The sequence below is a fragment of the Chanos chanos genome, chromosome 8 (assembly GCF_902362185.1).
Source record: "Chanos chanos chromosome 8, fChaCha1.1, whole genome shotgun sequence".
Classification (NCBI taxonomy): domain Eukaryota; kingdom Metazoa; phylum Chordata; class Actinopteri; order Gonorynchiformes; family Chanidae; genus Chanos; species Chanos chanos.
In genome coordinates, this window is record NC_044502.1 from 29,163,891 (window position 1) to 29,186,115 (window position 22,225).

The 22,225-nt window shown below is 39.4% G+C and overlaps 2 protein-coding genes across 2 annotated transcripts; both read left to right on the forward strand.

Moving 5' to 3' along the window:
• Positions 1 to 2,269: 2,269 nt before the first annotated feature.
• hbegfb (heparin-binding EGF-like growth factor b) lies at positions 2,270 to 4,274 on the forward strand. Its single transcript, XM_030782557.1, has 6 exons — positions 2,270 to 2,359; positions 2,650 to 2,847; positions 3,190 to 3,358; positions 3,488 to 3,643; positions 3,771 to 3,858; positions 4,011 to 4,274. Exons 1-5 carry the CDS (start codon positions 2,320 to 2,322, stop codon positions 3,841 to 3,843), a joined length of 636 nt encoding a protein of 211 aa, XP_030638417.1. The 5' UTR covers positions 2,270 to 2,319; the 3' UTR covers positions 3,844 to 3,858; positions 4,011 to 4,274.
• A 1,708-nt stretch (positions 4,275 to 5,982) lies between these two features.
• Positions 5,983 to 20,505, forward strand: pfdn1 (prefoldin subunit 1). Its single transcript, XM_030782019.1, has 4 exons — positions 5,983 to 6,039; positions 6,963 to 7,129; positions 7,274 to 7,358; positions 19,917 to 20,505. Exons 1-4 carry the CDS (start codon positions 6,007 to 6,009, stop codon positions 19,998 to 20,000), a joined length of 369 nt encoding a protein of 122 aa, XP_030637879.1. The 5' UTR covers positions 5,983 to 6,006; the 3' UTR covers positions 20,001 to 20,505.
• Positions 20,506 to 22,225: the final 1,720 nt, after the last annotated feature.

The window sequence follows — 22,225 nt, forward strand, 5'->3', positions numbered from 1 at the left end:
ACAAAAACCACTGTAGCCAGGCAAGAGTATTTGTTTCACCCTTCTCGTCGCACATAGCTTCATTGCAGCATTGCCCACCTCTGCAATGACCTTTGAGGGGCAGGAAATGGTCCTGTGCTTCTCAGTTTCATCACAATTCCATATACTAAATGAACATTTTTTTCTCCCCTGATAAATAAGGAGACATATTGCTTGAACCAGCTCTCAGTTGTGGTGAGATTGATGCAGGCTGCTCTGGCAACAGACAGAACCTCAGATTTTCTCTGACTCAAATTAGGGTGGTGCTCCATAAAATTTTCCAGTTTCTTCATGTTATATTCTTTTTTTTTCTCACAGCAACGTAATAAACACACTTGCTTAATGCTTGTCGCAGTTGGTAAGCACTTGTCAGTTTCCTCGCTCCGGCGATTTTCAAAGTCAATTTTCAGCTTCGAGAGTAACGCTCTGAGTCTATGCCAGACCTCAGCTGAAGCTAGCGAAATCAGTGAATGATATGGTGACGGCAGAAATACGGCAGACTGAGAGCAATTAAAATTACACGTTAGTTCCCCAGAAACAAAATTATTGGTTCTCAGTACCTTAGCCGAGCTTATTACGAAACATTATTATTATTAACCTAATACACTGGCAGCCTCCAGGGGGGAAAACTGAAAAATTGAAAGGGATTGTATGTTCTAACCAGCCAGTCTTAATGATGTAAAGAATACGTGGTGCAACCCTTTATTTATTTATTTATTTATTTACGGTTAATTGGCAGGGCAATAATAGTCTCCGCAAATGACAAAAGGTATCGTTAGGATGTATTAGTCTACTACAGGCGGTCTGTCCTTTTCTTCAGTGCCATCTAAGGGTTGAAGCAGGTGTCATAAGATCACCTTAATAAGAGTACTTGCAATATTTAGCATAATCGCAGGTAATAATGACTATTTAATTATTATTTCATCGATTGCTCATGGTGTCTCAGATTTCCCTGAACAAAGATTTGTCATCAGGAGTGTTGTAACGATATTTTCGAGTAACATAGGTCTTGGATAATGAAAGTTACCGGTAGATAAATACACGCACACGCTCTTCCTGTTTCAGAGGTGTGTGTGTGCGTGCGTACCGTGCCTCAGACCGTCCTTCCCTCTTACAGAGGTGTGCTTGTTTCGTTTTAAGCCAAGGGAGGACCGCGCTTTGTGAAAGTGTTTAAGGAAACAAAATTTAATTTCTTCTAAATGGAACCCAGTGTGTTTTGTGAGGGCGGCATGTTCTTGTTACATTACATGACCTGTCCATTCAGAGAAAACATTTGCAACATATTTGGTCATTTGTCTCTCCGAGCGCTTGGAGAAAAGTTGAGGTAGGCTACTCAGCTCAAATCGATTACTACCACACTCCCCCATCACACAGCTTGAAATCAGTCCACTTAAAAATTGCTAAGGTCTGGTAGACACTTGTCAAAGCACTGCTGTCAAAGCACTGTAACGTCCTTGGAGTAACGCCCACTACACCCACCGACCCCCCCGCACACACCTCTCTTGAGCGAGCTCTCAGCAGTGTTTAAGGAACTCCACTCGCACTCCTCCTCTTTCGTGTCACACATAATAAAATTGAGACACATACTCATTTGCTGTTTTGTTTCTATTTGCCAAACTTAAACGGCCCCCACATGTTGTAAGTGATGTCCACGAATCTAGTTTGGACCTGCGGACCAAAGAGTACCACCGTGCTCACACTGTTAGCTTAGACTACTCTTTATGGATATCCTCCCACAAGATGGTGCTAGACAATCAAGTTAGGTGCCATTTAAAACTTAGTTATAGTCAATAGTTGGTTAATTAAGTATTCTTCTGTTGCCAAATCTCGGTTTAGGCAATCCGATGAATCCATCAGTCCATAGAAACTGAGTTTATTTTCATGCGTTTTGTTATTTATATATTCCTTCATTTATTTTACATAAAGTTTAACCACAAGAAAACTGTCCGAGTTAAACAAAATCCTTGCTTCATTAACATTATTAGCACTCAGAAACAGAAAATATGCTCTCGGAACATCACTGATTTATATTACTTTGGTCTTTGACCAGTGTTTAATTAAGGTGTGGCCATGATTCATAGGGAGGTCTATATAACTCCACAGGCAGCTCGTAGCTGAGATCTTTTCCAACGCTGAGTGCCAGGCGACTAGCGACACCAAGACTTTTGACACAGTTTGAGTGCGCACATTTGATTGCAGTTCCCTAAAGGAGCCAGGCACACGCGCAGGTACTAACGGACGACTCGAAACTATTCAAATCCTCTGTCCTAAATCTTGGGATATTCTCGTCAAATAAGGATCATGTCTTATTTCACACACTTGTTCCTCTTCAGTGTTTGTGGTAAGTGACTACTACTATGGGCTAATCTAAGAGAATATACGCTAACTTTTAAAAAGTTTTGTATCGTAACCATCCAAATGCTCAGCCAACTTGAACTATCTAGTACATTTTTTAATAATGAAATACATTCATTTTGTGGTTTTAAGTATGAGAAAAGAAACTGATAGTAGTGCCACGTGAAAAGACTAGAACAAAAGCCGACATGTCGATCTGGCCACTTGGTATACATTAACATGGTTGTGCCATTTGAAAGATAGTAGGCTAAGCGCCGAGTCACTTTTGTGTTGCAGTGCTATTATTTGTCGGCGCTAAGGTGGAAGCGTACAAGGCCGAGAAATCCAGAACAACGGCCATCAATAGATTCCTTGGTCAGGACGAAGAGCGCACGACAACTGATGTACAGACACCAGTCTACGACGATGATTACTCTTATGAAGGCGACGACAATGACTACGACTCCGGGGATTATGGACTAGAATTTCCCAGAGGTAGATTGAATTTATGATATGTGTTATGTAGTGACAGCCTATGGAAACCAGCCATAGGTTTTGTAACAAGGTGTACTTATGGCCTTGGCGTGTAAATTCTGATCTCATAGCTAGAATGAGCTGACTAATATGCACAAAAGCATCTTTAACACGTTTTAATGCAATATGATATTGATCTCACATTCACACACACATTTTAAGCAGTATGGTGGAGCTGTGACAGTCATAATTTGTGTGTGTGAGTGTGTAAATATGCTTTACTCTCTGTGATTGCTGCTTTTGTGCCATTGTATTAGGCCTATTGCTATTGTTTTAACTGTGTGTTTCTTGCATCCATATTAGTGGCTTTTTCCACCAAACCAAAGGATCCCTCCGTAGTGCCTGTAACAGGGGGCAAGAGGAAAGGGAAGAGGAAGGGAAAGAAGAAGAACCCCTGTCGGAGGCAATACAAAGGCTTCTGTATTCATGGAGTTTGTCACTACATGGAGGAACTGAAGGCTCCATCCTGCAGGTGAGCTTTAAGCACTTTCTTTTGCTTTTTGCTTGTTTTCTGTTTGTCAGTTATGCACATGCAACTTGACACGTATCTCTGCTTGATTTGAGTTTGTTTAAATTAATGTTTGTGTAACTCGGATTTCAGATGTAAACCTGGATACTCTGGAGAGCGGTGTCATCTCGTCACATTGCCAGTGGGAAAAAATGAAGACAGTTACAGTCAAACCACAGCACTGGTGATCATAGCCGTGGTCTTATCTCTCTTGTGTTTCGCAGTAATTGGCATTTTACTGGCATTCAGGTTAGTAAAGTACATTGATATAGATTTTGGTAAGAATTATATTGTTATATAAATGTAAAAAAGTGGAGAGACTCTCTAGTCCTCCTCAGAAGCTTTATTCGGTGCCTTAAAATCTCTTCCATTTTAGGTATCACAAAAAACGTGATTATACTTTGGACAATGAGGAGAAAGTCAAACTGGAAATGACCTCAGTACAGTAAAGATCAGATGAAAGGGTGAGAATCTCAGATCAAATCAACTTTTGAAAAAACATTAAAAAATTTTATACTCCCCCATCTCAGAATAAACAGTATTTCAGAGTATTTAAATACAGAATATGCAAATGAAATTAACTGATTCTGAATATCTTTCTTTTTTGTTGATACAGTTGGAGGAGTTCACAGTGGTTGATCATTCTACCATTTTCTCTGGTGGCAGGAGGCAGAAATTCTACCTCAGAAGATGTGCACCATGCAACCCCCCAAGAGGAAATGTGTCATGCCAGAGGAAATCTGATGAGAGATGTACGTCTGGACTAATTTCACAGACACTCTGAAATAGGAGTACATCTGAAGAAGGACAGCTTTAGCCATGTTTCAGTTGGAGTGGATTTGGAAGTGTCTGCTTGTATGTGTCTTATGTCTAACAGAGAGTGAAGTAACAAAAATGGACGAATATAGTGTTACAATTATAACTCCATCTAGATGCACTCAGTCAGGAGGGCTATTTTTATTTGTAATGTATTTATTTATTTATTTTACAAAACAGTATTTCAGCTCGATCCTGAATTTGTACCACTGTTCTCTGAAATACTTAATTGTCCTTTCCTTTAAATATTTATTTATGTGTTAGATATTTATTCAATATGTTTTGTATATTTATCAAGTCCAGTTTTGTCAGGTATGTTAGTGTTTAACATACTTAGTTGAATAGTCTGCCTGTTGTGCTTACTTTCACTGTTTTTTTTTTTTATTATGAGGAAATCTCCAGATTATTTTAATTGCCTACAGTAGGTCTTCTCACAGATCCTTGGTGAATATGGGCAAAGTTTTTTTGTACTGTGATTTAAAAAAAAAAAGAGAAAAGAAAAGAAAATAGCAACATGACTGATCTCAACAAATATTTTTTTCTTAAATATAATGCACTGTCTGTATATGTCAGAGTACCATTATTTTCCATTTTGAGGATAAAATGGACTGACTCTCCCTGTGTTCTTAAGAATTGCTGTTTTATATCCAAAAGTTGACAGAGGTCAGATCCTTTGATTTAAGAGAAATGTATATATTTAATGGTAATAAAAATGGCCTGTTTAATATTTATTGACACATGCTTTGTTGAAATCCTGTCAGTAAATTCAGAATATGAATGAACTGTCTCCCTGTTGTTGTCAATACTAATGACGCAAGTGTCACCCACTCATTTTAATATACATTCCTAATTCCAATCTTTGACTACTGTTTTTGTTTTTATTCGGGCAAATTCATTGCTACTGAGTGCTGTCTCTGTCTGTATAGGCCGATGATTAGGTATGCCCCAAACAGCAGACTGTCTAGATTTGCTGATCCAACTATGTAATGTACTCCGGGGAGAAATCATGCCAAATGTCTGCTTTGATAGATCATTATCTTGTGGTGTAGTTATGGTCAGTTCAGACGGGAATGTCCCCAGGAAGCCAGCCTATCACTGCCGGTTACTGTAGTGACAGCACCATCTGTATTAAGAGATTATATACAGATAATTAGATGTCATTAACAAACTTCAGACAGGAAATTCAAAGTGTTGATATTTACAAACCTCATGAGTTTAAACAGATTCATCATAATGAACTTGAATTTGAAATTAAGAAATTGTCGTTTGAACTCTGTTTAACATAACCCAACCCCCCCCCCCCCCCCCCCCCCCCAGATAATTAGATGTCATTAACAAACTTCAGACAGGAAATTCAAAGTGTTGATATTTACAAACCTCATGAGTTTAAACAGTTTCATCATAATGAACTTGAATTTGAAATTACGAATTTGTCGTTTGAACTCTGTTTAACATAACCCAACCCCCCCCCCCCCCAAGACTGTGAGGTGAGGACATTGCCTTTAAGGTAAATGAGCGTATCCCGGGTTTGGGGGGGGGGGGGGGGGGGGTTTTGTTTGTTTGTTTTATTTTTTTGTCAAAAGTCATAATGTGACTCTTATAAATGTTATGAAATATAACACGAGAGAGGCAGTGGCTGTTCTCCACCTGAGGATAAAACGGGACGGTGTTACCTGATTTACAAACCAACAATACTGATGTAAACAAAATCTTAAAAGTGAGAGTCGATCCATTTTCTGGACGGGCCACAACCTCCATTGAGCGCTGCGGAAGCTCACTCCACCCACCGTAACAACATGGCTGCTCCCATAGATTTAGAGCTGAAAAAGGTAAAACGCAACAACATTGTTAGATTTTAATTTAGAAGGATACGGATTATGTTCATATTAGGAGATTTACTATCGGTGTAATTGATCTCTGTTAGTAACCATAAACTGATCAAACTGTCAGAGAAAATACAACTCTGTCCCGACACTGCCTCCGTAACGTTAGCTAACTAGGTATAACCATTATGTATGGCTTTTTGGAGCTATTTAACCACGTGCCAAAAGATTTCGGGCGTGTTTTCCTCAGTGCATCCGTATTGTTGTTCAGTTACATGAGCTTTTGTCTGACACCGGTTTAATGCCCAAACTATGGTAGTATCCATGTTCAGCAGCACATCTAAGCCTTTAGTTAGCTAGCAACGTTGTCTTCCAGCAGTCATTTTAGCACGTGTGACCGGAAAACTACACTGAATTCCTGGCTAAAGTCGGCTGTGCCTTATTGTGTCAAATACGAAATCTTTTAACATGTAGGTCTTAATACATGTTAAGGTTATGTATTTAATCTCGACTAGTCAGTCACAGCGCAGAGATAAATGACTAGCCTATAACGTTAATGTTACCTCCTGACATAGCTTGCTAAATTAACTTAACCCTTCATCTCATGGTTAGCAAGTAAAACACGTGCCTCTTTCATTTAAGAAATAGCTTTCCCGTCTGAGAAAAACTTCACGGAACTAGTCATTCCTTATGAATGAGTGTATAGACGAAGTATTCAGATCATTAGTTTAGCTTGTTACTCAACAAGAGACATTCAAGATTCTTGATACAAATTGACAATGAAGTAAATTACATTTGGGCCTGAAAATGTGTCTTTCCTCTGACAGTTGTATTGCTATCTACGACCGGTATGCTAATGAGAAAGTGTAAATGTTTTACCATGAGAGTAAGCCAAATACTGACCGATAACCATAATATTCTGTCTTCAGGCCTTTGCAGAGCTACAGGCTAAAATGATTGACACTCAACAGAAGGTGAAACTCGCAGACCTGCAAATTGATCAGCTTAATCGCATGAAGAAACATGCAAACTTGACACATGCAGAAATAACTTCACTGCCCGACAGCACGCGCATGTATGAGGGAGTCGGACGCATGTAAGTTTGTAACGTCCTAAGGTTTCCGAGTAACCAGGAATATGCAAAACATTTAGCTTCTGTTTGATAGCACAGTGAATAATTTTGTTGTGTTGACATACTTGGTAAGTTTTGACTTCCTCTTACGCAAATTATTTCTGCCAGGTTCATCTTGCAGCCTAAGAATGAGATCAACAATCAGCTTTTGGAGAAACAGAAAACAGCAGATGAAAAGATCAAGGAGCTGGAGGTGAGTCGTGAAATTGTGTCATACCTAGGCAGTAAACATAAAACACACGCACACTCTGTTTTTTATCAGTATAGCCTTAGAAGGTTTTTAGTGTAGACCTGTAGTCTCTACATCTATGTGGATGATAGGAGTGAAGATCTGCTTCAGAGTCATTGAGCTTTTCCAGAAATTTCTTGCAGCTCTCACAGTGCACTGGCACATTTTGTTCCCCTCCGAATGAATGGTTATGGCTGTTTTGGAAATAAAGTCTCTTTTGCAAGGTTAACAGTATCAACAAAAAGTTTCAACTGATGCGTCTCTGTATGTACTATTAGCAGGGCTAAAGTATTGCAGTGGTTTTTTTAGCCCGCTATCCTTTCCAACTATGTTTATTCAAAGAAATGGTAATTAAAATTTGGCTGTTAGTGGTTTTACATTACATTACATTACGTTTATTTAGCTGACGCTTTTACCCAAAGCGACGGACAAGTGGAGAAATAATCCAAGCTCCAGTGAAGTGAGAGACCTATGAGTAAGCGTTAAGTATTACATTTGTTAAAAATGCAAGAAATAGGTGTAGGTTTTCTTTCAAGCCAGAGAGCAGGAGAGTAGGTAGAGAAGAACACAGTAGGTGTCAGTAAGACATGTTGGAGTGCGAGAGGTGTTAGGCGTTAGGAGAGGAATTGCTCTTGGAAAAGGTGAGTCTTCAAGACGTGCTTGAAGATAGAGAGGGACAACCCTGCTCTGATGGCAGTTGGTAGCTTGTTTCACCATCGGGAACCATAAACGAGAGTTTTCAGGTTATAACTGATATCACATGACAGAATAAAGTTTTATGCTCAAGAAATCTCAAATGCTTGGTAAAACCCCCATTGTAGGTTTGAAGTAGGTTTGTGTTATAGAAGTCAAGGATTTAGTTAAAGCTTAGAGTATCAGATAGATCATGTACATTATATAAATGTCTGTTCGTTTGATTGATGTTGTGAATGGAGGGAATATTATTGATAACAGTGTAGAAGTCAGAAATTTCAAATGAACATCTAATCACAGACCTTAGCCGCTGATCACACTTGCCCGGAACATTCACACTCGATATAAAAAAATCGATTGTTTTGTAGGCAATAGTAATGCTACTGGTTTCATGTCAAATGATTAATGAAACACTCAAATTATTCTTTTTACTGACAGATGAATGTACATTTAATCAATTTAGTATGTCACTGAACAGGTTTAGTAAGAAATTTTATGCATTTTTTATTGCATTTGTTTTCCATAATTTAAAATCTTTTAATGATGTTCCTTCGTTCAGATTATCCTTCCTTGTGAAAACATGATGATCTGCATCCCTAATTTGCCGGTTTCAACCATTTATCATCTGTTCTGCTTATACAGATTATTATTCAAATATCAAATTTTACACTTACTAGAATTTTTTTTTTTTTGCGGGGGTTCGGGGTGTTGGGGGACTGTACTAAACTTGACCACCATAGGGTTTTAAACACATGGGAAAGGTTAGGAGTCGTGGCTAAATCCACACGTACATGTGGGTATATGTGCGTTCTACCACACATTTCCCATGTAGGCCTACAACCTCATGTGAAGAGAAACCACCTAAAAGACAGCTCTCACCCACTCACTCATTATCTAAGCCGCTTATCCTAATCAGGCTTCCGGGGGTGCTGGAGCCATAAAAGACAGTTCTCACGAAGAATTTATTTGATACGTTATTCGGACTGTTTTGAGGGGATCTCACTCTGCACGTAAATAACTTTTTTCTTCAATTTATGACCTGCATGGTGTTGCGTGTTTCGATCATTTGATTTGCTATGTGATTATTCAGTGTGTTCTGAAAGACAGCTTTATGTGTTAACAGAACACTGAGGCTTGTTAGTATGAGTAAACAGAGCTGTCAACGTATCACAGGAAATTTGATTTACATGTAGAACAGTGATATCATGGAAATACTCCCACTTAATGCAACCCCCCCCCCCCCGCCCTGCTTGACTTCTCCAGAAAAATGATATACAGTGACAAACTTCCATCCGGGTCTGTATACGCAACAATGCCTAAAGTTGCACCCAAGTGGAATTCCACTCAAGGAGCAGTGTGTCTGAAATTGATGATCGCAGGAAGTAGAGCTGTTGACATCATGAGATTCTTCTTCAAAAGATGTGCCTGGAACTGCATTTGTGCCAACTTTGTTCATAAGGGGAAATGTTAGCTGTTTTGTTTCATTTTTTTTTTTTCAACTTCTCCATCAACTGCTTTCTGTTCTTTTCTGCTGAACCACTTGATTCACCAACCCTGACCTACAGCTGTCACTTTTGTCATTAGTGTGCTCACTCTTCACGTGGGTTACACAGTCACACACCACATAATGTATCGAGGCTGATGAAAGAGTACTTTATAGATAGTTTTAGAGGTGCTTTTGATCTTTTGTCAGGTGCGCCTTTGTCCTTTGATGTCATCAGTAATGACAGAGTTCCACAGCAAGACACCAGCTGCTGTTGTGGTCTTTACCAACAAAGCTACTGAAGGATTTGCTAAGCCTTGTGGGAAATTTCATCCTCTTTACAGTTGTTTACCACATCAGCCTCCCACAGTAGTTAATGCTGGGTGTATTTGAGACCAGACCTTGAAGCTCAGGTGTAAACGTCACAGACGCACAAGGCTGAGGTTGCGTGTGCCTTTTTCCACACAGTCTTAGGGATGTATCTGTGATAGGGTAAAACTAAATGAAATGAAATAATTCAAATGGTTTTGAGTGAGGTCATTCCACTTAAAACATTTACAACATGTCATTTACAACACCGAAGGACTACTCCAGCACACCTCGACTCTGCTCTAACCTGGCAGATCACAAGGCCTGCTGGTTTGTCTGATTGTTGTTGATTAATCAGGAAAAAACCAAACCCAAATAGTTTATGTAGGTCATTTTATGATGGCCTTAGGCTAAAAAGTGATGGTGTTAGTACAAAAGAAAATGCTCTTCTATTACAGATTGAGGTGACATAATATGCGATTGCTTAATAGGTATGAATCATAGGATGCTCAAGCACACACCTTTCAGCAAGAACGTCAGTACCTGACCTCTGTTCTTATCTTTATAATTGCAAAAGCCTTGATACTGGCTGCATTAAGTTCTTCTGTGACTTGTGCGACCCCCCCCCCCCCCCCCCCCCCAGTTCTTTACATATAAATATTAATACTTAATTTCGGTATTTTAACCACATCAGCTAAGTAGTAAAAAGCATGAAAACAGCTCTTAGAGACTTTCTGCATTCTATTTTGATTCCATCTCTCACTCTCTTTGTAGTTGGATCATCAGTTCTGACTTTTAGTTTTGTATTTCAGTTTTTTTCTTATTTGAGTTATTACATCAGAGTTAAACCAACAAATGATCACTGTAAAAGCTCACTCGCAATCTTTAGATACACTAAGAGTATTAACAGGGTGTGTTTCACATCATTTAGGGCAAATTGAAGGCGTAAGATGTAAAGCCGCTTAACTTGCCCGCAATTTGAAGAGAATGGCTATTTATAAGGGAAACATGCACTGGTATGTAGGCGTACACAAGTTTGTGCTAATTTGTGGTAAATCCCCAAAGATGTATACGTGAGGGCTCTGATGTTAACAGGGGTGAGGTTGGCGTTTGAAGTCTTGTTTGACGGTGACTACAGTGACAGTAGATAGTGGTTGTCTGTAGTACAATGTCTTGAAACCACCCAGGTGTCTGCTTGAGTGTGTCACCAACAAGCTTAAACACGTTCAGAGGGAGAGCGAGAGATGCAGAATAGAGAGACACTGCAGTGTGACAAGTACTAGAAGTTTAGGAATGAACATGAAGGAAATAAAATCATTTTGAAGGGGTCAAAAAACTTCAAACTGCATTTCATCGGTCATTTTAGCTCATAATAAACAAACACACAATTTGAATAATTTTTTCCATCTTGCTTTTATCTGTTGTAATATTAGTCTGCTATGCTAATATTGACTTACTTACTTACTTCTTAGACTCAGTATTTGAACAGTGTCTTCCAGTGAAACAGTGTGCCTTCTTTAAGCAGTAATTAAGAGTTAAACAAATAAAATTTATTCTATTTAGAGACATTTTCCTCCTTCTGATGGTATTCTCATTGTTTGACACTGTTGTTTGGATAGATAGATGGAAGGATATCAAGAAGTTGTAACCATATTTTCTTCAGGTTTCATCTCTGTACGGGAGCTGGAGCTTGAATTGTTTCCCTGCTTGTAAGTCGCTTTGAATAAAAGCGTCAGCTAAATAAATGTAATGTAGATGCCACAGATCTGCTCATTACTGTCTAAGGCAACTCCTTACAGTGCATGCAGGTGATGGTGTGTGGGTGTGTGTGTGTGTACACATACATGAGTGTGTGTCTGTCTGTTTGTGTGGGCCAGCACAGGAAATGAAGAACAGTCAGTTGCCCAATTCAGCAGGGTGGGACAGGCCATCATAAAAGTGGTATTTCCTTAATTTCTTCCGCCACAGTCAGTGTGTTGAAATAGTGAAGAGGTAGTCTGTGGACACATTTGTGTGAATAAGTGCTCTTTGTACTGTCTGGATGTCTTTTTTTTTCTTTTTCTTTTCCTTTTAATACATAACCATATCTCATATCTCATCTTAAATTGCCAGATTTATGTAATAGCGGAATGGTTTTTCTGTGTGTATTGTCGTGATATTTAAAAACAATACATCATAAAAGACTCTGAAGACCTTTTGCACTTGTAGATGAATTGTGAATGAATCTTTTTATGTACCATTTTCAGTGATATTGAATGAACACTTAATGTGATTGATAGTCAGTCCATAAAGCAGACAGGGATGATCAGCTAAATGGCTCGTGTTAATGACTGTATCAGGCATTGCTTAAACCACTGATGTGCCGGTGGTAGCAGACGTGTGCTCGGTGTGAGTTGTGTGTTATTGCTGGCTTGGGTTCTGGGGGGGGTTATGTCTGGGCTTGCTCCTGGCTGTGGCTTTATCTGTACAAGGCTCTTTGAGTGTAATCTTAAAGCAGGCTATGACATCATCCTGTTCTATTGCAGGGTTTGCTCCTGTGGAATGCAGCTAAGGGCTTCCCTCAGCATGCTCGAAGAGCACTGCACCACCATGCTGCACGACTACCAACTGTACCAAAAAAAAAAAACCCAAAACAAAACAACCCAACAACAACAAATGATGTGCCTTGTCACACACATGACATCATGGTCCTCTTGTTCTCTTCAGCCTTCTTCTTTTTCTATTCATTCATCCTCTGTTGATCTGTTGTTTCTTGTCGTTACCAAGGCAGCAGTGCCCATTTATGTTATAGAGTGCAGGCATAACCCACTGTAATTTAGTTTCAGTGTATTCAACTGAATGTTTCAGGAGTATGATAATGTAAAGGTGGTGATACTGGCTTGCTGTTTCTCACAGAAAGCTGTTTGAGTTGAACAACCCCACACGCTGAAACGGTTAATACCGCGTGTGTCCCAGACCGTGCCCCATCGTTCTGTGAACTCGAGTCACATCACTCTGCGAAATACCACTCTCTGTTTTTAACGCATGTGTACAGTGAGACCTCATAGCTGCCATTTCCCGCCTGAGACGCACTCTCCCTGCATTTAGACACATGGGGCAGGGAAGAAGAGAGGAGGGCGTCGGGGGCGGTGGGGGTTGGGGGTTTGGGGGGGGGGGGGGGGGGTGGTCTGTAAGTGAGTGAGCTCATGGCTTTGGGGCCCTCAGGCAAGCACAGGGATTGTGATGGTGTGAATTTTGCAAGGCAACATGATGTCATTAGCATTCTCGCTTGGCATTGCCCTTCGCTGCCCTCGTGATTCTCTTCGTGCTTCGGCGATGACTCCGTTAATGACAGCGACACCGACGCTGGTGAATCGTCGGCGGCTGAGGGTGTAAGTTGGTGGCGGGCTTTTGTGTCTGTGCTACGAGGGAGGGTCACTCAGGACGGGCGAAGGGGGGGGGGGGGGGGTGTTGACAGAACTAAAACAGACCTGTCAGCAGTTCTCAATCTCTCTAACTCTAGAAGATTATTCTTTTGTGTGTTGAGGATAAAGAGAGGTTGAGGGGACAGGGTGTTTGTCATTAATACTTTGGAGGGGGAGGGTCATGGAATGGAAGCAGAATTAGTTCCTTGGCTTGAGTGTCAGTCCTGCTAATTCTGAGACAAATGTCCCTATAAAACACTTTGAACCCCACCTCTGCTCTAGGACTTCTGATTTACTGCTCACTGTGCCCGCACACTCTTTCTTATTTATTTATTTTTTTTACTTGTTGGAGGAAAAGGGTCAGATTATGTGGTTTACACTTTTCTCACTTGTTTAATGTGTGTAACCATGTGTTTGTCTACATCTCCTCTGTGTGATGTGGTTTTAGTTTGTTTTATAAAGTCGTGTTTAGCGGTTTTAGATGAGAGCAGGATAATTTAGTTCTTGTTATTAATTATTGCTGAAAATATGTAGACTTGTTTGTTCTTGGGCTTTTTGCGACAGTGGCTAACTATAGCAGTAACTACATCAGTGATTAATAACAAACATTCTTCAGCAAACATACTTTGCGTGTCCTGTAAGAGTGTCTGTTTAGGATTAAGACTTGACGCGTAGCTACTGAACCAACCTAAAATAAACAGTCTTAGACACAGTCCTGTCTGCCTTTCTGGCACAGACTCATGGGAACATGACAGATCTAAAGCAAAGACAGCTTCTTTTTTCTTTCTTTTTTTTTTTGTGACGCTACAAAGAGTAATATGAGAAGGCCAACACGTCAGGCCCTATTCATTTCACGTTACCCTACACCTCTTCTTATACTGTGCAGGTTGGTTGATTAGAGCTCCCTGTTTGTCGTTTTTCTTTTGGGTGACTGGTTTGAAATCACCATTAGTATTTTTTTGCTTATTCATCCTTGGTTGTCAGTTTCCACTAAAAATAGATAACATTTTGGGGTTAAAACATGTCTGGTATAAAAGCAGGATGTGAACAAACATTCATAGACTTTTTGCACGCAAGGTATGGCTCACAGTTATCTGAGTTAACACACTTTGGAAGTCCCGTGGGCTCCTTCAACGCAATACCCTACAGATTCCTCTGCCATTGTGTACTTTGAACTTTCCAGTAGATGGGGAAAACGGAAGTGTCGTGTTGGGAATCGCTGCTCCTCACAGGCCAGTCAGCCCCTGACTTATTGGCTTGGCATTTGTCGTAGCTCAGCTCTTTTTCCGTGTCAACTCCTCTGCATCCCCCGTTGAGGCATGTGGAAACAACAAAGCTCTTCATTTAGGCCGGCATCTGTTCAGTCTATCTGCTCCGTCATCTCGTCCGCGCTCACTGAAGTTACCTTGTTCGGCCGCGACCGCCGCTGCGTGAGGATTCCCGCCGAAACAATGGAAAGAGCCTCACTGTCCTGACTCATTCACTCTCACCCCTGTTTGAGATACACACACTCCCTCTTTGTGCTTAATTTCTTCATTGTTTTCTAAAGGTCGACCTTATAAGGTAATGCCATTCACAAGGGGATAGTGTTAACTCGCAGTGCGTTTAATAGATGGGAAGGAATCCCCCTTGTATTATGTAGTTCAACTTCCCTCTTTAACTAGAATGACAGGACAGCTCTAGGAATTTCGCGTTAGCTCATTTGAAGACATTTCAGTTGCTCTTCAGACAATTTCATCATGCTTTTTCTGTTTCGATTCAAGTTAGAGATCTGGTCTTGAAGTCAGGCTTTTTTTTTTCTTTTTTTTTTTGGGGATTCACCTTTCTTTGTGAATGAAGGAAACCTGTTTCGACTGAGAGTAAAAACACTAACTGGGTGGAGTTGCAGTTCAGTCAAGTTCATGCACTGGGTTCTGTACTTACTGTTTATCTGAGTGCTTATATGTGACTGGTTTTGATATTAGTGGTGCAGCGTGATAGAAGAGGGCGGGCTCAGGGTGCATAGGAGAGAGATGAATTACATTTTTGATTTCCAAAGACCACTTACCTGATGGTTTTCACTGTGGGTATGTATGGGAGACAAACTTCTCCATACCCCCTCTATGTCTAGTCCATTACTGACTGTTTGTTAGCAATGTGGGCTTTTCTCTAGTTGCTTTATTTTTGTTTTAGCTTTTACAAAACATTCCTTTCGTGTTTTGATATGTGGTTTTCAATACTACCCGCCTGAAATAACTCACTCAGTCATGGGGTGGGATGTTTTGAAGTTGTGCATACCAGTCACACCTTCCAGCAGCTGAACCAAACCTTGTGGATCTGTTCCCTTATTGTTGATTGTCTTCAAATGATCTGTAAAACCTGAGCATAATTTCAGATTGATCTTCGGCACTCCATAACAGTCATCCTCATATGGCTGTTGTCTTAAGGGAAGACATCAAATAATAGTTTCTTGTATAGTAGTAGACTCGAGTGGTATTCCTTGATATCTGGCAAAAACAGTGATCAACAAGCAATTCTATATTGCATGGCATGAAAGAATGCAACTTATTTATTTAAATGATTCCAGATGTGACGCTCATTTTTTTTTTTATAGATGTAGTGTACCTTGGCCTCTCCTTCACTAGCCTGTGACTGCAAGTCTATAAATACATAATCTGTTGGCATCACACAGAGCCAGAGGAACGTGTGGCATGAAAGAGTTAGTTGTTGCTGTGGTACTTTATCAAATGTTTGCATACTGTGTTTTTACTTTTGTTTTCAGTGAGATTTTCCATTTGATCACAAAAGCAAAACAGAAGGACAGAACAAAAACAGTTCACCTCCATCAACAAGTTAGTGGTAACTGTCCTAAAAGAAAACATAACAAAGTGCTAAACTCCATATTAGAGTGCTGGTTTCCTGTTTGGTTTGGGAAGAGAATCTTGGAGTGTGATAATCCGTTATGTACTCAGCTGCTTTTGTTGTTATATTATTTTGTTTCACATATAGAGGTAGACAAAAAATGATTGAACACTACAGACCGTGTACACAACAGACAGTGATTTGTACGTACATATGTATCTATATTAAGATACAGTGGATGGTCCTCTGTAGGATGCCAGTTTGAGTGAAAAGAAAAAGCAGTGAAATTGGACAGAAAACCCTTATTTTCATTTTGAGTGACTTTTTTTTTCATGGCCACCAATAGGGCGATCGGTATGAATGACTCAATTAATCGAGGAATGTACTTGAAAGCTTAAAAGCCCTAATGGCTCAGATTGGAGGAGTGCGTTACTTTAAAACCCGTAGCATGTCGAACTGATTGATTTCTGTTTATCTTTTCACATGAAGTGTCGTATCTCATCTGTTTTGTGATTTTGACAGATGTTGGCTGGCACATTGTTTTAATTACCACTGTTTTGATATGACACTGCGAATTCGAAAAGAGTTACAACCTAAAATGTCTACATTACTGAACCTCAAAAGTAGCGGGTGATATGTTGACATGCTATGTGTTAGCAACGACTGAGATTATATATTACCAAGTGCTGGAATGTACTTCAAAGTAACACAGTCAGTTAGACCAAAATCTCATTTATGAAAGCAACAATGAGTAGCACCTAAAAAAGAGACTGAGAGCAAATGCTGATTTGACGTCAGACCCTCGCTGGAACCACCCTTGCCTAAACAATATAATACCAATTAGTTCCGCTCTATTGCTATTACACTGATGTTTCTATATCCATTTAACTAACAATTGAAAAAAAAAAGTTCTACCTAACAATACAGGTCAATGAATTGATTAATGTTAGCTTTACCCATCTGTAATGACCTTTTCTGTTGTGTCGGTGTGGCACCTTATAAGTAAAAGCTGAGACATGGAGGTGTTTTGTTGTTTTTAAACTTCATTTTATATTCCTTAAAATGATAAATAACTTATTCTTCCAACCAGTCAAATTAGGATACTGAAGGAAATGAACAAGATCATATAGTACTTAAACATAATATATCATTGTGCTGAATCATTGCTTAAACTGGAAATTCAGTTTAGGGCTAGTTCAGACTAAGACAGTGGACAACAACAGTGAGAAATCTAGATTTCCATCCTGTTTGAGCAGTTGTTTTGCGTAATTTTAGAATGTGAAAATTTGGTCATGTATTTTGTGTTAATGTCAAAAATCCCTCAATACAGCACAGGTTCTTGTGACATTTATTGGATTTAAATCGAAGACAACGTCTTGATCAGCTGCCATGTTTGAAGAGAAATTAGATGCACAATTAATTGATGTATCTGAGTCTACAAGTTTACCTGGAGATAGCATTCCTCTTTTGTCATGCACATAAGTGTAAATGGTTGGATTTGTTTTTGTGGATAGCCACTGGGATGCTGAGTTGGTAGAGCTGGGTAACCTAACTGGGCTGGTCATTCTAGATGGAATGGTACTTTCCGCCTAAATGTTCTGTACTGTTTTACGTGCACATTCAGGGTGTTGTTTTAACAATGTAATTAGAAATGAGATGCTGTTCTGGGCCCCGGCTTTCCTTACTGTTAAGTGTCACAAGTTTGCCTCTTTGGCTTGGGCAGTATCCTTGCGTTAGACTGAAAGAAGGGTATTTTTTTGGCTAATAGGATGGAGAAGATGATAGTAAGTTAAACTTAGTGAGTTTTTGCACCAAACAGAAACCACCAGAAAAGGGTCCCAATTTCAAGAGGTCAACTAAAAGATGTTCAGCTATGTTAGTGACATCAAAAACAGACGAATGTAAAAGGACGTTTATATTTCAGCTTTGGCATGCTGTTCTCCAATCCTCGCCTCTCTGACAGCTATATCAGTTTTACGTTCAGAGATGGTTTCGTCAAGTGCTGCAGTAAAGTAATCCCATACTTATTAATTCTGATTAGAGCCAAGTCATTTCACCTCAAAATCAGATCAGATTACGCTTGATCGACTTTCACTCTCACTTCCTACTCAAACAAAACAAGTGAAAACATGTGACTGCGATAGGTTTTGAAACAGAACCCTCTGAAGGTCTAATGAAATAGGCCAGTGTTAGTACCTCTTTACAGAGCCAAACAGTCAGCTGGATTTTGGAGGTGTTGGAAAAGCAGGGCGGGCTCTTGGTGAGCTCATGTTTGTAAGGCCTTGGTTTGGACTTGTGTGTGGGATGATGAAAACATGCGGCGGGGTTGTACATAGCAACGAGACTCTAGGCAGACAATTAGAATAATTCATCAAGAAATAAATAAAGACAAACAAAACAAAAGAAGAAATTCAGTTTTTAAAAATTAAAAGCACAAACAAAGAAAGTGTGCCTTTTCTCATAATGCTGAATTTCTGTTGAAGAACAATACACTTCCAGATAAACAAACCTGAAATATCATACTCCAATACTATGAGTATCCAAAGAGTCATTTAAATGAAAAAATGACAGATGATCAAAGGAGCACTCAAAACACCAGATAAACACTAGATAACTAGATAAAGGTTTGTAAAAAAAACAAGAAAAAAGAACTAACATATTAGTGTCCTCTCCTTTAAAAGCTTGAACAAAGCTTGGATAACTGTTACATTTGTTTTTCATGTCATGGAGTGGGGGTTTTGGTTGATTCGAAAGTCATAGCCTGGGGCGTGGAGGTTTGTTTTAACGCGCTACAGGAGGAACGCTTTGCGTAGGTTTTTGACTCAGGCTGTAATGAGTCGCTGTAAGGCTTCAGGTAACAGCCTGTTTCCTAATCCGGCCCATGCCGCTCACCAGGTGTCATTGAATGACTAGCACATCCTGGGACTTGGCACGCACAGACACACACACACACACCCCTCTGCTTCGCTAGATTTGCAAGGTTGAATGAACTTACACCAGTATTCTGAGGAGCACTGCTAATACTTTAGAACTTTCTGGTGGGATTATGAGAAAACGCTGGAGTAAAAGTTCTGAGTTCAAACAGCCAAATATGTTAAAAAGTGAACACACTAATTTTTTTTTTTGTTTTGTTTTGATTATAATTGATAACAGCTCTCTGAACATCTTCCTGACTTTTTTGATCAGTCATTTTAACAGACGCAGCTGAGTTAATGTAGCCATTTGCAATAGCTTATTGGTATTTGAGCGCTCTCATTCATCATAAGTGGTCTCAGCACAGAGCAGCATGACACTTGTGGATCCTTCGAACCAACTTCCTTTACAACTGCATTACTTTCACAGTAATCATCCTATGTGTGGTTTACAGTCTGGCACTAAAAAGTTAGATCAAAGCTTTCTGCTCTTTTACAAGCTCAGTGTCATTGAAAATGAATGTGAAATCTACAGAGAAAGTCAGCCCAATTTGTTTGAACGTTACTTAAGTTTTCCAAACACTATCAAGGTGTCATGTGAATCCATTAAAAATCAGTTGAAAGTTACACTTCTTTGCCAACTTTGTGATATTTGCCTTTAGCTTTGTTCTAGTCTCAAACAGCTCTCGAAAGATATATATATATATTTTTTATATGTGATACGTTATGGTTTTATGAAACTACATTCAGCATTAATGTGAGTCATCACATCTTAGCATTCTGGGAGTGTTGTTTTTACATCCTTTCACACTCATGATTGCATCCTTGTGCATACACAGATAATTTATTAACACATCCACTGTTTTCTCTCTCTCTGCAGCAAAAGAAGACCTACCTAGAACGCAGTGTCAAAGATGCTGAAGACAACATTAGAGAAATGTTAATGTCCAGGAGGGCCCAATGAAGAACATTAACATGCGCGCGCACACACACAAGCGCATTTACAGTAAACCATCCATTTCGAGTTTAGTCAATCATTTTTGAAATTCTTCACATAATTAACTGAAATTCAATTTGTTATTTATAAGCTTTGAGTGACACATTGTAAGTCAAGTGAGTTTCAGTTTGACCCACAGGATTTAGAAGACCAGTCTCCCGACACTTCTTCTCACGCGCTCATTATTATGCACACCAAGAGAATAAGTGAGACATATGTGGATGGTTTCAGGGACTGTGGTGTAAAGCCACAGATATGTGACACTTCACTCCTACTCCCCAGGGTATGACATCACTCTCCTGACCTCTGGAGGAACTGTCAGATCTCACCATTCTATAATTGTCCATTTTTTCGTTTTCAGTTTTCATGTTACTGCCCGGGACGGTATTGATAGCCAAATTTTTGTAATAACATTTGATTTGTTAAAGTTGTTACTAACACAGCAATACCACATAATAAAGGGAGAATTGGAGCAAGTATAGTATGATTTCGTCTGTTTGTTGAGTCTTGGTGTGCGTATGTGGGAAGGGTTATGTAGAGAGAGTTGGCAATATTGAGTTTACAATATAAACCAAATTTTTACTGTCCACTGTGTGTGTGTGTGTGTGTGTGTGTGTGTTTTGGGAAGTGTATGTTTGTGCTTATGTCACTGGTTTCCTGTTAGAGCCTGGTTTCCTGTTGCTAAGTGTCTGAATAAAAGTGTCTTTTGGAGGATAATCGCCTAAAAACTGCCCCAGACTTCCGTTCCCGTCTCCTCCAGATGGCCTTTCCTGTGGCTGGCGCTGTGTGATTGTTACATTCTCGATCATCACAAACGTCTCTGTCTGACTGATATCCATCCAAAAGAAACAGAAATTTTAACATAAAAGGAACTCATAAATACAAATTGAGATTTAAAATTGCCTCTTAACAGTGACTTATCCGTGTAATAAGTCTTTAAGTATAATTCAATTATTGAATAATTGTGCTTTGTATGATAACACAATGAGAGCTCGTAATGTGCTCTTAAAATATTACTTTTAAAATAATACATTATTTTTACTGGTATTGTGGTAAAAATGTCAACAGCATAACATAGTGTCTTTTCAAACATAATAGGTTTTGGTGTTTTATGCTACTAATGACATGATAAATTGAATAGTAACCAGTATTAATGTATTAAATAGCGGACACTGACATCAATGTCTCAACACATTTCTTGTATTACCTTTGATGGTTTAAGTAGTAACCAACTTCTGATAAACCAGACTGCTGAAATTTAGGCCTGTATATAATTTCTTTTTTTTCTTGTTGCATCATGAGAATTGCATTTCCATGCATTTGACAACTGACTGAAAGAATGTTCTAGGTCATTGTATGACAATTTGAGTTAAGAAGCTGTCCAATGTTGAATCTGAATCTCACACAAATCTTATATTATTTGGTACCTTTTTTAACAAGAACATGCCTTTGATGACCATTAATTACCAGTATCATTCAGCCTGATAGCCACAAGAGGGGACTACATGTGACCATCAACTTGACCAAGGAACCTCATGAGGCCTCAGTCATCAAATGTCTTAAATATAACGGTTGTTATGTGTGACAGACTAATCTTTTTTTTACCATGGAGATCACACAGTGGCAATGCAGCAAAATATTGGAAGCAAGACATACAACAAACATTGTTTTTTCTTTTTGCCATTTTATGCAGTGTGCATTTGTTGTATATAGGATATTATATTTCCAAAAAGTCAAGGCCAAGTTCCTATAAAGATAACATCACCCTCAGCTTGCCCTTGGTGTGATGTTTGATGATAGTACTGGGATGACAAGCCACCACACTTCAAGCAGTGAGAGGGTAGGCATGGCTTTCTTCCTAGATGGACAGAAAGAAAAGGCAGACCGAAAATGTTTAGTACAAAAAGGATTTTAAGTCACCAGCTGTTCACTGTCCTGAGAGAATCAAGAGCTGCTGTTTTGAGAATTTATCAACCTTCATAAAGAGAAACAGAGAAAGAGGAGATCCAGAAGGCCAGTGGTGTTATGGATACTCAAAGCTGGTTCCAGTCACAGCGAGAGGAGTAGCAACTCTATCCCTGGTCTCTAGTGACAGCCCATGAGTTCTTACAGCCCCTTTGGCCACTCCAGGCCCATCACCAAGCAGCAGCTTTGCTAATCCAGATGGTGGGAATGTATCAAAGAATGCTTCC